Here is a 13845-nt window from a genome sequence, read left to right on the forward strand (position 1 = left end):
TCCAGTCATCCTAGGGAATACCTGGCCACTGGACCCAGATGGCTCTGGAGGAGAAAGTGAGGCTGGTGACCTTGCACAGCCCTCCCTCACTCAAATCAAAGTCAACTGCAAGTCATGTCATCGTCTCCCTGATGTCATGGTCCTCTTCCAGAACTAAGGACAGACACAACAATGGACTTTTCTCACTACTTACCTTCCCTTTTGATGGCATTTCATAGCGAACATCTGCTCTTTAGCCTTTCTTCCTTGGCTTCTATGACACTATACTTTCTTGATTCTCCTCCTACCTCTTAAACTAATGCTTCATCTGCTTTGCCACCTAAATCACTGTTTCTGAATCTCTATTCTTCCTTTTCTCTCTAGATAGATTAGATAGCTATCTAGCTCGAGGTAGATATAGATACCCGTATATGCGTTTGTGTACAGATCTAAGTATATACACATATATTCTCTCTCCATGTTATTATTACCCTATCATCAATAATATGTGATTATACTTCATATGCATATATGTATATCAATATATTTTACATAATATTTATTTTATTCCATTTCTGCCCTTGGAGTCACCACCATATGATTTAATATTTTGAGTTCCCTAGCTGTTGAATGTAAATCAGTTGGGGCATCTCAAGTAAATTGTGCCTCCTTTCTCTGCCAAATAGACCTAGGCATAAATGAGGGTTTCAAAATTCTTATTTCAATGGATGGCTGCTTAATCACTAAATGCATAATAATGCTAGCAACGGCCTTCTCTGCTTGACTCAATTTTGTCTTGCCCTGCTAATTTATTCCTTTCTACATCACTACATTCTACACTACTTTCTACATTCCTTTCTACATCTACAAAGTCATGCAAGCACATGACTTTACTAATATTACCTGGCAAGGTAAGAAAAAGCTCTAGAAGAGCTTTATTGATCATATAACTAATTTTAACTAATGAAACATTAGTAGGCCTTGCAGAAACGTCTGCTCCTTGGTTCAACCTCATTTTCTTTACCTTTTTAAAAAACCTTTTCTCTTTGTTCTATATCTGAAAAATACAAAAGGAAACATGTTTAAGGTTTGGGAAAGTGTTGCTTTAGTGAGTTAACTTGCAGCGTATATAGTCAACAATTTGATTTAGGATCCCAAAGGGCAAGGATATTAGCTATAAGCATCAGCCCTGCTGTTATTAAGCTCCACTTTTCCAATTTGACTTCCCTCTACATACACGTATATCAGTGGTGGGATTCAAATAAGCTAACAACCGGTTCTCCACAGAACTGAGCCAAGGCACAGCTGCCACTACTGACGAGGGGGGAAGCCCGCCCCCACTAACAACCGGTTTGCCAAATTCAACCTAAAATTAGGTACTGATTCTACCGAACCAGTATGAATCAGCTGAATCCCACCACTGATGTATATGTGTATCTACAGAGTGTTTGAAGTGTAAAATTACTGTATTATTTATTACTTAGTGACTGAGAATTGTATCTAATGACAAGATTTGGTCACTGATCAGATATGTGGGATGAGAGAAAGAAGCTAAGAACATTGAGATTGTGAACCTGAGTGATTAGAAGATTTTGGTGCCCTTGACAGGTAATAGGGAAACTCAGAAGGGAGACATGATGAGTTTGAGATGCCTATGGAACATTGAGTTCAAAATATCCAACAGGTAGTTAGTTGATGATGTGGGACAGGAGGTCAGGAGAGAGACTGGGACTGAAAGATAGATCTGCATAGATATTATATTTGAACCCACAAAAGCTGACAAGATCACCAAATGAAAGAGCATGGAGAGAAAAGATAAGAGGGCCCAGGGCAGAGTCTTGGGGGATACCCAAAGTTAGTGTGCAAAACCTGGATGAAGATGTAGCAAAAGAGACTGAGAAATGAACAGATAGATAGAAGGAAAATCGAGAAAGCAGAATCATGGAAACCAAGAGAGGGAAAGTGATTAAATAGTGTCAAATGTTTCAGAGAGGTCCAGAAGAATGTTAAGGCAGCTCGGAGGCACAGTGCATAGAGTTCTGGGTCTGGAGTCAGAGAGACCTGAGTTCAAATCTGGCATTAGACACTATCTCTGTGACTCCAGGTAAGTCCCTTAAGCTCTGTCTGCCTTAGTTTCCTCAACTGTCAAATGAGGATAATAAATAGCACCTATCTCCCAGGATTGTTGTGAGGATTAAATTAGATAATAATAGTACTTGGCATATAGTAAGCTATATAAATGTTAGCTATCATTATTTCTCTCAGCTGTTAGCACAGTGCCTGGCACATAGTCGGTGCTTAATAAATGTTTATCGATTTAATGAGGAATAAGAAAATATCATTCAATTTGGCAATTATAAGAGTGCTGGTAATTTTGGAGAGAGCAGTTTGAGCTGAATGATGAGGTCAAATTTCACAGTATTTAGAAAAGAGTCAGAGAAATGGAGACACTAGATTGTAGCCAGTCTTTTCAAGGAGTTTAGCTGGAAAAGGGAGGAGAGATATAGGCTGGCACTCGGCGGGTAAAGTAGGACTTACAGGTGTTTTGTTTTTGTTTCTTAGGATCAGAGAGATTCGGTTGTGTTTGTAGGTGTCTAGGAGGGAGGGAGGAGATAGGAAATGACTGAAAATTAGAAGCTAAGGATAATGTTGGGAGCAATCCGCTAGAGCAGACAGGAAGGGTGAGATCAAAGGTACATGTCAAGGGGTTGGCTTTGGCTCCTCTATGTACACTCAGAGACTGGAGTGAAGGAGGAAACATTGGGGAATAGTAATATTAGAGGAATGTGAGCCACTTGAATGAATAAAGAGTGAGTTTTGGTCATGGGGAATAGCTCATGCTAATTCAGAGGTAGGAAATGAAATATTAATTTCAGGAACTGCTAAGAGTTGAGGTTGGCTAGAACTTAGTGCCCTCTGCCTCCTTTTTCACTACTTCATTACTAACTGAGGTTAATTTTTTATTTGTAGCTATTGCAGGGCTTAGCATGGCCAAAAATTTTATTATTTTTTGGCCAATTTACTGGCAGTTAGACTCTTTGTGCATAGCTAAGTTGGTCCTCAGATAGCAGTCCGGCAATCTGGACCATAATTCAAGTCTTTCTAGCTTGATATAAATGTTCACAGTTTTTGTTTGATTGTCATAGCTTTTGTCAGAGAAGGCATTTAAGCTGAGCCTTGGCAGAGATTAAGAGTTCTAGCTGGCCTACGTAAGCAACAAAGGCACAAAATGGCACAGAGAACAGCAAGTGCTTGTAGTGATTTTATATGTATCAAAGGAGCAAGATTTGGGGTAATCCAAAGGACAATGGAGAGAGATGTAAAGTGGGTTAAGTAGACTCCCACCCATTTCCAGCAATGTCTTACATGCACAAAGAACGTATAAGACACCATCAAGGACATGTATGAATAGAAAAGGACATGACAACAGTGAGGGTAACAGATGGATGGCCAGCCAACATGTGGCTCTGGTATTTTGGGAATAGTGAAAGACCTAGAAGAACACTAATATGTTGGATATCTCCTTCACAGAGAATTTATGGAAATATTTTTTAAAAAGAACTTCAGGATGAGAGGGCATGAATACATTGTAATTTACATACATAAGTGAAGAGTGTAACATCACACGTCCTTCAAAGGCAAGTAGTGTAGCAGATAGAACACTTGGAGTCAGACCTGAGTTTGAATCCTGCTTCAGACATTCCCTAGCTTTGTGATCATGGCCGAGTCATTTAACATCTCTGTGCCTCAGTTTACTCATCTGTAGAATAGCAATAAAAACCACACCTCCCTTACAGGGTTGTTGTGAGGATCAAATAAGTTCATGTGTACAACACCGGGCAAACCTTAAGGCACTGTATAAATGCTAGCTATCATTAAATAATGTACAAGATACGGTATATTTATAAGGCACCACACTGATAATATAATACCAAATGATTATACATCATTTCATTCCATAGCCTGCACTCCATGAGACATTTGTTTTCATTTTAATTTGCCAGGCAGTTAAGTTTCGAGCAATTAGCAATAAAAAACCCTCTGCTTCCTAACTTAAGCTTTAATATTTCTCATAAACTGTACCTCTTCTTCAGGTGTAAGGCAGAATCAGTGATAGGTAATTTCAATCTGGCATCATTATGGGACACAGGGGACAAAACAGCCTTTGATTCTAAAGGGCTTCACGTGGGAGTTCTTGGGGAATAAATTACGGAACAGCCTGGCTGGCTCAAGCCAATTTATATTTGCTGTAGTTCATGCTTCCCATTTCATTTCATGTCTCACTGGAGAGAACAAGACTTCTTATTCTATCACTACTGAAGCCATGGTTTTCAAATTACTACCAGAGTTCAAGAGAGAACCCTGCTGGGTTTATGTATCTTCAACTTTACAGGACTAGATACAAAATGTGTCTTTCATTGCAGGTGTTAGGATAGCACTGTGTGGTTGCATGTGGGCACTTCCAGGTGACCATAAAAACAGCAGACCTGTGAAGTCAGCTTCATTGGTAGTCATTTGTCCTGTAAGTTAGCAGGGCAAACAGTAAATTGCCCCCCCTAAGTTTCAAGCCTATTCAAGACCATATGAACTTAACTACATTGCTCTTTTAAAAGGCAATCTGTTAGCTGTTTCAGTTGTTAGCATCAGCTTCTATAAGCATCATTTTCAGATTATCAGGTATATCATTCATTAGGCAACTCATAAAACTGTTCAAAAAGAGAAAAATACCATCATGTTTATGAAAGGTAAGAAAAGTAATCTCTAGTTTAGGTAGGAAGTGTGATTTATATGTGCTGTCTGTTCATTTGCTTGGTTTTGCTTAAATATTACTAAAGGCAGATGGACTAGATTATTTCTCCAGGACCCTCACCACCCTCTGGTTTGATTTCATGTTTTCCTGTTTAAGAGAAACATTTTAAAGGATTCTCACAGATCTCTCTCTCTCTCTCTCTCTCTCTCTCTCTCTCTCTCTCTCTCTCTCTCTCTCTCTCTCTCTCCCCCCTCCGTCTCTGTCTGTCTCTCTCTCTTCCCTCTCTCTCTCTTTTCTCTCTCTCTCCTTCTCTTTCTCTCTCCTTCTCTCTCTGTCTCTTTCTCTCTCTCTCTCTCTGGTTTTCTAATTGCTTCTTTGAAACAAACAAAAAAACCAATCATTTAAAATAAAGGAACTAAGAATTGTGCCCCTAGTATCTACAAAACCAGTCCAGACAGCTCCTTTCTAGGTAACCTCCTCCAGAATCATCAGCATTGTCCATTCCTATATTTGCTGGAATATTATGTTTGTATGGGTTTATTTTTTAAAACTGAATTCTTAATTACAGCCATTTTCTATCTTAGAGGTGTGTATGTTTAATCACCTGTCATGCTTTTGATTAAGGCTGAAATGAACACAATCAATTTTATTGTAGAGATGATGTCACTGAGAGACTTGTTAGAGTGGTTTAATTAAGTTTTGCTTTGATGAATCTGAGATCTCATCAATGTTTTTACTCCTTCCAGCAATGTGGACTGCAACCCATCCATTGCCCTCTCAACCTGCTTGACTCTTGTCCATATCTTTCTAGAAATTTCCCACAGAAGTGTCTTCCCAGTGGCCCAAGGGGATTATTCTATATCCCTTGACATTGTCTAGATACCAAGGAAGTATATGGGCCAACCCTCCTTCTCACTACATGACTGGCCTACCTTCTCTGCCACATACAGTTCATTTGGACTGTACCTATAATTTCATTTTATAAGGAACCCATGGTGATGGAACTTCCCATATAATGATGCTTGTTCTGCAACTTATCCAAAGAATCCCAGAAATCTAAGTAAAATTTAAAGCCTTAATAACTCGAAATTGTAGTAAGACTTTTTAGGACACCCTGTATTACTCTTACAGAAGTGCCTGAGGGGTGGCACAGCCAAAAAGTGTCAAAAGCAGGACCTGAACTCAGACCCTCTTGATTCAAAGTTTGGTTCTCTCTACCTACTACACCACAGCTATTTTTCAGTTAAATATCAAGAATCAAATACTGAAATCAAAAAAGAGAATTGTAAGTTTTTTAAAATAATGGTATTTGTAAGTTTCCTGCAATTCTGAGATGCAAATAGGAAATATGGATCAGAGAAAGGTGTTTTTATTAAATGACATTCACAAGACCTCCAGATAAACACCAGGAAGCAAACCCCAGGTCTCAGCAAAGTGTAAGATTCCAGGATGGATTTTTAAAATAATGAGAATCAATAGACCTTCTGGATCCTCTAAGCCGGGGCTTTAGAGATGAAGAAATTCAGTTATTCTGATAGCAAGCACAGCCACTGAAGAGTTTTCTCCCAATTGGTTTTCTTCAGAACTTTTGAAGAGGAAGCAGACTCAATAAAGCTATTGCAGGAAACAATCAATCCTCTTGGAGTTGTGATTTGCAGGCTTAAATATTCACAGTGAGCCATGCCAACCCACGCTCCCTCCTCAAATAGCATAATTATGCTTTGTTACTGTCGTCTCTCCATACTGTTATAATCAGTATGTGGCAGCTTTACAATATTAATTCCTACCCCTAATCAAGGTACCCAAAAGACCCAAGAGGAAAGAAAATGGGCATTGATGATCATTATAATACAGCACAAATGGAATTCCCATTTTGCAAGATTCTCTAGTAAGAAATTCAGTGAATGGTAAGGTTCTGCCAAATTGGTGGTTGTAATAACAAACTTCCATAATACATATGTACTTTTAAAGGCAGAGAATAACCAGTGCACCCTTGTACCTGAAACACACACACAACTTTCTCATCTTAAATATTTTTGATTATAAACCTGTGATTTTCATCAGTCCAGGAACTCCCACTTAGGGAATTCTTTTTGCCAAAGCAAAATTCTTAGAAAGTACCTAGGTGCACTAAAAAGGTAAGTGACATATCCAGGGTCGTACACTGTGTCAGAGGGAGGATCTGATGGCAAGAATTCCTTTTCCTTTTTCTCTCTGGACACTATCCCTCCTCCATCATTCTGCTGGTATTTCTCTTGCTTTTTATTTTTGTTTGTTCTCTAATGGGAGACATAACATCCGTATGAATTAGTGTATATAAGATAAATCTAGGGTGTTCTAAAAATTTTATTGCAGTCTTTAAGCTACCAAAACATAAAACTGTATAGAGTAGAGAGAAAGGAGTGATTGTTAAAAGACTGAAAAGATTAGCATTAGGTTGCGAATAGCTTTTAATGCCAAACAAATGACTTTGTATTTGATTCTAGACGTAATAAGGAACCATTGGAATTTATTGAGTTGGGGGAGGGGCATGAATTGGTCAGACCTATATTTGAGGAAAATCACTAGCAGCTGTGAGGAGGAGGATTGATGTAAAGAGAAACTTAGGGAGACCAAGTCGGGGGGGGGGGAGGCTATTGCAATAGTTCAGATGAGAGGTGATGAGAGCCTAAACTGGAGTGGTGACTGTATCATAAAGGGGATAAATGTGAGAGATGTTATGGGGAAAGAAATTACAAGACTTGGTAACAGATTATATATGTGTGAATTAGACTAAGGAATTGAAGGTGATACCAAGGTTTTGCAAGCATGGGTGATTGTGAGAGTGGTGATGCCCTCAACAGTAATAGGGAAATTCAGAAAAAGGAAGATTAGGGGGGAAAGATGGTGACTGCTGTTTTGCAGATGGTGAGTTTGAGATGTCGACTCATCGAGTTTGAAATGTCTAATAGACACTTGGCGATGCAGGACATGCTCATCTTTCTCTACATCCTCAGAAGAGTTGATTATTAAACAAATGTAGTAGTATATGTCAGTGTGCCACATTGGTAACGTTGTCTCTTGTTGATACATTTTTCCAACAGAGGATTACTACCTTAACTGTCACGGTAATTCCTATTGCATGCTTTGCTCTGGTTCATAAATGTGTCTCTTCTGTGTGGTTGCATGTTGGTCATAATGGCCCTCCTCTAGCACTCTCATTTCCTGATATTTATCTCTGGGTTTCCTCACAGTAATAAATTCCTACATCATGCTAGTCCTGGTTGAGTTATACTAAATTCTATCTTATGGCAGAAAAAAAGTCTCTGTCACTTTTAGCTTATAAAAAAACATGGTTAAAAACATGGAGATTATACTATGAGATGAAGCTGGTGGAAACTTATTAAATATCACAGCTATGGCTTTAAATGTTCATAAAATCTGGCTTAGGGTGAGGGAACATCCAGAAAAGTAAATATTTATAAGCTAAGTGTCCTAAAAGAATGAATGCAAGGGCCTAGTGGCAAACTTCCATTGCCAAAGAATTCCCATTGCTACTTTGACCTAAATGTTTTTGTTTATCATTAACATATGAAATTATAGAATTCTCCTAACTTAGTGGTCTGTTCATGCCCTGTAGGATTATTCCAAGCTATAAATCAGCTTTTATCACAATCATTGTTTTTGTGTGTAGCATTTGTGTACTAGCTGTTTTCTAGAGTTGTTTCAGTACCTAATCCTGCTCTCATTTTTGACATCTATTTTTCTTTCTCGATTTAGGGACCCCCAGGACCTCCCGGACCACAAGGATTGCAGGGACCAAAGGTTATCTTTTATTTTACTTGCTTCCATTAGCAATATGTACATGTATCCATGCACAGTTCCCTGAAGTAGATAGGAAGATCCTTGAAGTTCAGCAGTAATTTTAGTTAGGGAAACAGGGACAGAAACAACCACTCGGGAGGGGTGAAATTTAATCAATGAACTAAAGTATGAGTCTGGCATTTCAAGAAAGTTCACTTCAACTCTGGATGTGCAAGATTCTGGTTGTGTCTTCTTAATTGTCATTAAGTTAATCATGATCATTCAAACAACTTCAAAAATATAGTATGTGTTTATGCGTTTTAAAATGCTCTACTTGCTAGACTCTCCCATCTCCAAGGGCACGATGCCATCCCTGTTTAAAAGCAGATTTGCCAAGTGATGCAGTACACCGCAAGGGCTGTTGTGATGGTGATATGGTAGACAGGAAATGTAAAGGTACTTACAGCTGAACACCTTACGGGTATACAGTTTCAAAAAGATTTCCTACGTTGCATTGGAAGTAATGAAACAATTATATCATGCTTGGTAACCACTTCCACTTTGGTGTTCAGCTAAATTGCAATCTATTGTGGTCTCATTCAGTATTTTGTTTCTTGGCAAAATAGTACTTTCTGAATTCTTGCACGTCAAATTACAATATTCTGGTGAGTGAGGGGTCAATGAATTCATACATGTGGATTACATTTCCCTGTAAACATATGGGGTTAAACATCTAAAGGGGTAAATGCTTAGAAAAACAATCATTATCCAGGCCACAGTGACAGCACTGAGTGCCATTTCGGCAGTGAGCAAGACTAGGACCTGGCCAGTTCACCTCGTTCCAGTATTCCTTGCCATTTGTGTACAACTGTACTTTGCTCCTATAATAAAGAGAAAGAACACCAAGATAAGAAAGCTCTTTTTTCACCATATGGATTTCATATGTTCAATTTCGTACTTTCCCAAATAAGCCTTGGAAAGCTTTAAAATTATGTTGTAGTCCACGAAACTCAGAGTTTTGTTTTCTTTTGTTTTTCAACCGATGAGAGCAACTTTAGTCATTTCATGTTGTGTTTTCTTTTTCCATCACACCAAATCTTTCTACAAAATACAAACATGAGCCCCCCTCCTTGAAAAATGCTCTGTTTGGCAGATCAATCAGGTTCTTAAAAGTTCACTTGTAGATAGTCACGGATAATTGTCAGAGAATCTGGTCTATAGAATTTAATAGATGATATCTTATGATATAGATTCAAATATATACAGCGCATCAAGGCATCTCCCCTAAAACACAGTAAATATGCCCAGCCTGTGAAATTGTTTTTCACATAAAAACTACCTCTATAATAAATATTATCAGACCTCTCATGAAATCTGTTGGCTTATTGTTTTTCCAAATGAAATAGAGCCAGATGTCTGTAAATTAAATAAAACTTGGTCTGGTGTCTGTGGCACAAGTTAATATTTTTAATAGCTTCAATTAAAGATATAAATCATTATACTTGTAGCATAAAGTAAATCAAGAAATTCCATCATAATGTGAATTGTAAATAGTAGCTCCTTCCTAGAATGGTGTAGGATATTAAATTTACCTGGAAGTAATTTTATAATCAGATGCTCTTTGATTTATTGTATTCTCCAACAGTCATGACTCAAATCACAACATATTCACACTGGTTATCATTTTTCAATCAGTTTTCAAAACAGTGCTAGTTTTGGTAATGGTGGTGTCCTCTGATAGCTGCTATTAGGGAAACTGAGTTTGGTGGATTGCTTAAGTTCTGGAGTTCTGAGCTACAGTAGGCTAAGGGCACTGAGTCTGGCACCATTATAGTAAGCCCCCAGGCAAGGGAAGCAGGGATGTCAGGTTTTCTAAGGTAGGGAGAGCCATCCTGGGTAGGAAACAGAGCAAGTCAAAGCTTCCATGCCTGTCAGTGGCCATTGTACTTCCAGCCTGGAGAAGAGAGAGACCTAGTCTCAAAACAAAGGAAAACTGTGCCAGTTAAAATAGAGCTGTAAATTCAAGAAGCATTGCTTATTATGCTTTGGGAAAACTTTCAGTGCTTGACTTTGTTCCAACCCTGGGTTACCAAGAGTGAATATAGAGGATTTTGGAATAAAAAGAACTTAACTCAGGCTTATAGATTTTTGCTGCAGGGCATGGCCTGACCTGCCTTTAAATTCCCTTGATGGGTTTACTCTTTCTGAAAACATTTAGCCTAGTTCTGTTGTCACAATTGCAGTACTGGGTCCTAGATACTACAGACAAGCACTGAAGAGATCAATTTTGGGAAGCACACACTTCCCAAGTTCGACATACACTATGATGTCAGAATTTCTTATTCGGTTCTGATTTGGATCATTTTGATTTATTTCATCTGATGGGTTAGAGTGTGCTGGTACTTAGTGAAGCAAATGATGAATGAAAGCCAGGAAATACTGTTTATTTTTCCTTTTTAACAGGGCGAGCCAGGATCTCCGGGAACACCAGGAGTTGATGGTGAACAGGTATACCCCAAGTATATCATCTATGCTGTTGCTGTTGCACATTACTTCCATTTTTATTATACAACAGGAGTTTAAGATCTGTAAAAATTGGTCCATGACCATTACATAGTTTGACAAATGATTTGAAGTTATTTATTCTAGTCAGAATTTTAAATCAATCATATTTCATTTCAGAGATCACATTTAATTTCAGAAAATATAACTTATTTGATGCTTTAGCATTAAACATAATAGTGGTTATAATATATAATTTTTTAAAATAATAGTCACTTTATTTAGAGCTTAAATGTTTACAAAAAAATCATCATGTATGGAGGCATATAATTATGAGGCAGACAGAACAGGTATTACTTTCATTCCCATTTACATATAAAGAAACCCCAGATCAGAGATTAAATAACTTATCCATGGTCACAGCTAATAAGCATCAGAAATAGTATCTGAACTGAGGTCTTCTAGCCACTACACCATGCTTCCTCTCTATGATATCAGTGTCACTTTGTACTTGTATAACAATTTTATCTTAATACTTTTACATCTTTTAGTCCCAATTTGGCCTCAACAACCTTATGAAATAGGCAGGCCTTGGATCAAAGTGAAAAAGACAGAATAATATATCAAGATTTACATACCATATCATTTGAACTAACTTTTTTCATTCAGTAATGAATTAAGGAAGAAATAATTTTTTAAGATGCTCTATACCAATGGTCCTCAGTATATAGTCTGGGTACCCTTTGCAGACCACATATTGGTTTCTTTTAACAATGATGTTCATAATATGTTATACATAAGTCATATAGTCTTTGAGCTGAGTGAAATAATGAAATTATCCAGTCCAACCCTCTTATTTAGCATGGATGGAACATGTGGACATGAAGCAGGGAGGGGAGGAGTTGTCCCAAGTTACAAAGCTCCTTTTTTCTATTCCAGGGTCCTTTTCAATAGAGCACATTATCTCCATTTTACAGATGAGAAAGTTGAATTTCTAAGAGATCTTATGATTTACCTATGTAACAACAATGTTACCAGCAGCTGCTGTGGGGGTGTAAGATCAATAACACCAGCACACAGGAGGGCTGCTAGCACAGTTTCTTTGATCTGCTTTTCTAAAGGAAAGCAACTTTAAGGGGTTAACAATCTTACTTTAATTGAACATCCATACATCATTCACTTAGTTCAGGGGAAAAAGTCAGCACTCTGAACTTCAGAGAAAATACAAACAGAAATTACAAGCAGAAATTATAAACAGAGCAAAATAACACAAATCAACAGACAGGGCTTCTAACTGTCTGACCAAGACAATACATACATAGTTACCAGAGAGAGAGAAACACTAACATCTGGATTTTCAAAGCTGGGGGTCTCCTTAACCACTACCCAGTGTCTCATCTGGCTACATAACATGAACGCTCTTCCAATGAACAAGCTCCCAAAGCAAAACCTCACCTCAGAGTATATATACTGTTTCTAATCAATGATTCTTGATTCAGTCAAAGACTCTTGATTCAAACAAAGGCAAGACTCAATCAAAGGTACTTGATTGCCCAAGTGCTGAGAAGTACTCCAAAAGAAAAAAACAGCAAAATGTCTCGCTTTGCTTACCCTTACAACCTATAGTCACAAGCGTCAGATCTTGGATTAAAACCCAGGACTTCATACTTCAAGTACAACACTCATTGCTGTATGCCTTACTGCCTTGTCACATCCCATTTGATTTTCTAAAAAAATTTGTGCCCCTATTTCACATAGTCTCAGAAGACGTCTTCATCTTTAGGATGGCTTTATTGCATCTTACGATGAGAGATCCATGGTGAATGGAGATCTGGCCTCTCAGATTCAGGCATTCAGAGATTTGAGTTTCACCCTGACACATGTTAGTTTTATGACTCTGAACAAATCATCTAACCTTTCAATGGCCCCTGGAAACTCTCATAGACTATAAGCAGCAGAAGTTGCTGTTCTCATTGATAATGATAATAAAGATACTTAACATTTATATGGTGCTTTAAGGTTTACAAAGCACTTTACAAATATTATTTCATTTTATCATTATTGTGAAGGTCAAATGAAATATTTGTAAAGAACTTATCATGGTTCCTGGCACATAGTAAGGGCTATATAAATGCTTAAAATCTTACCTTTTGTTCCCCAGTTATCATCACAAAATGATGGTACCATTATTATGCCCAATTTACAGATCAGAAAACTGAGGCAGACAGAGGTTAAGTTACTTGCTCAGGGTTACACAGTTGATAAATGCCTGAGACCCAATTTGAACTCAGGTCTCCCTGACTCCAGTCCAGCACTCCATCTATCTACTGTGCCATCAGTAAAGGAAATTTCCTCACTGGTAGTTCCCTATATAAATGAAATCACAGGTCTAGATAAAAACAAAAACAAAACTCTCAGTATCACTTTTCAATCACTTTTCAATAATTACCAAGGATAGATATAAAGATATGCTAGCAAAGGTAATATCACCTTGATATGATAACTTGGCTCTCCTAGAGTCTATACAGGAACCTGTTCCTATTTGTAATTTATTTATAAATATTTGTAAAGTATTCTTATCATTCAGTCTCACTAAGTGGAGTCACACTAGGATAAGATTTCTGGGTATAATTAAGATCAGACTGATCCACAAACTGTGAAAATACTGATCCAACAGATTCCTTCATAATTGTTGGTTCATTCATGACAATTTATTAAATTACATTCATGGTTCTGTATGAGGTATTATAAAGCCAAGTAAAGAATAAGAAAAGACTATTCTTGTCCTTCATTTATTCCTAACCTAGAGAAGGACACTATTCTGTAGTTTG

At 37.7% G+C, this 13845-nt stretch overlaps 1 protein-coding gene across 1 annotated transcript in view; it reads left to right on the forward strand.

The window, feature by feature from the left end:
* COL25A1 (collagen type XXV alpha 1 chain) overlaps positions 1–13845 on the forward strand; it is a 560431-nt gene that overhangs the window by 498027 nt on the left and 48559 nt on the right. The window contains exons 24-26 of the mRNA XM_036764944.1: positions 7813–7836; positions 8489–8533; positions 10976–11020. Coding sequence (XP_036620839.1) covers positions 7813–7836; positions 8489–8533; positions 10976–11020 — 114 coding nt within the window. The remainder of the gene's footprint in view (positions 1–7812; positions 7837–8488; positions 8534–10975; positions 11021–13845) is intronic.

This window comes from Trichosurus vulpecula, chromosome 6 (assembly GCF_011100635.1).
Source record: "Trichosurus vulpecula isolate mTriVul1 chromosome 6, mTriVul1.pri, whole genome shotgun sequence".
In the NCBI taxonomy this organism is placed as follows: Eukaryota; Metazoa; Chordata; class Mammalia; order Diprotodontia; family Phalangeridae; genus Trichosurus; species Trichosurus vulpecula.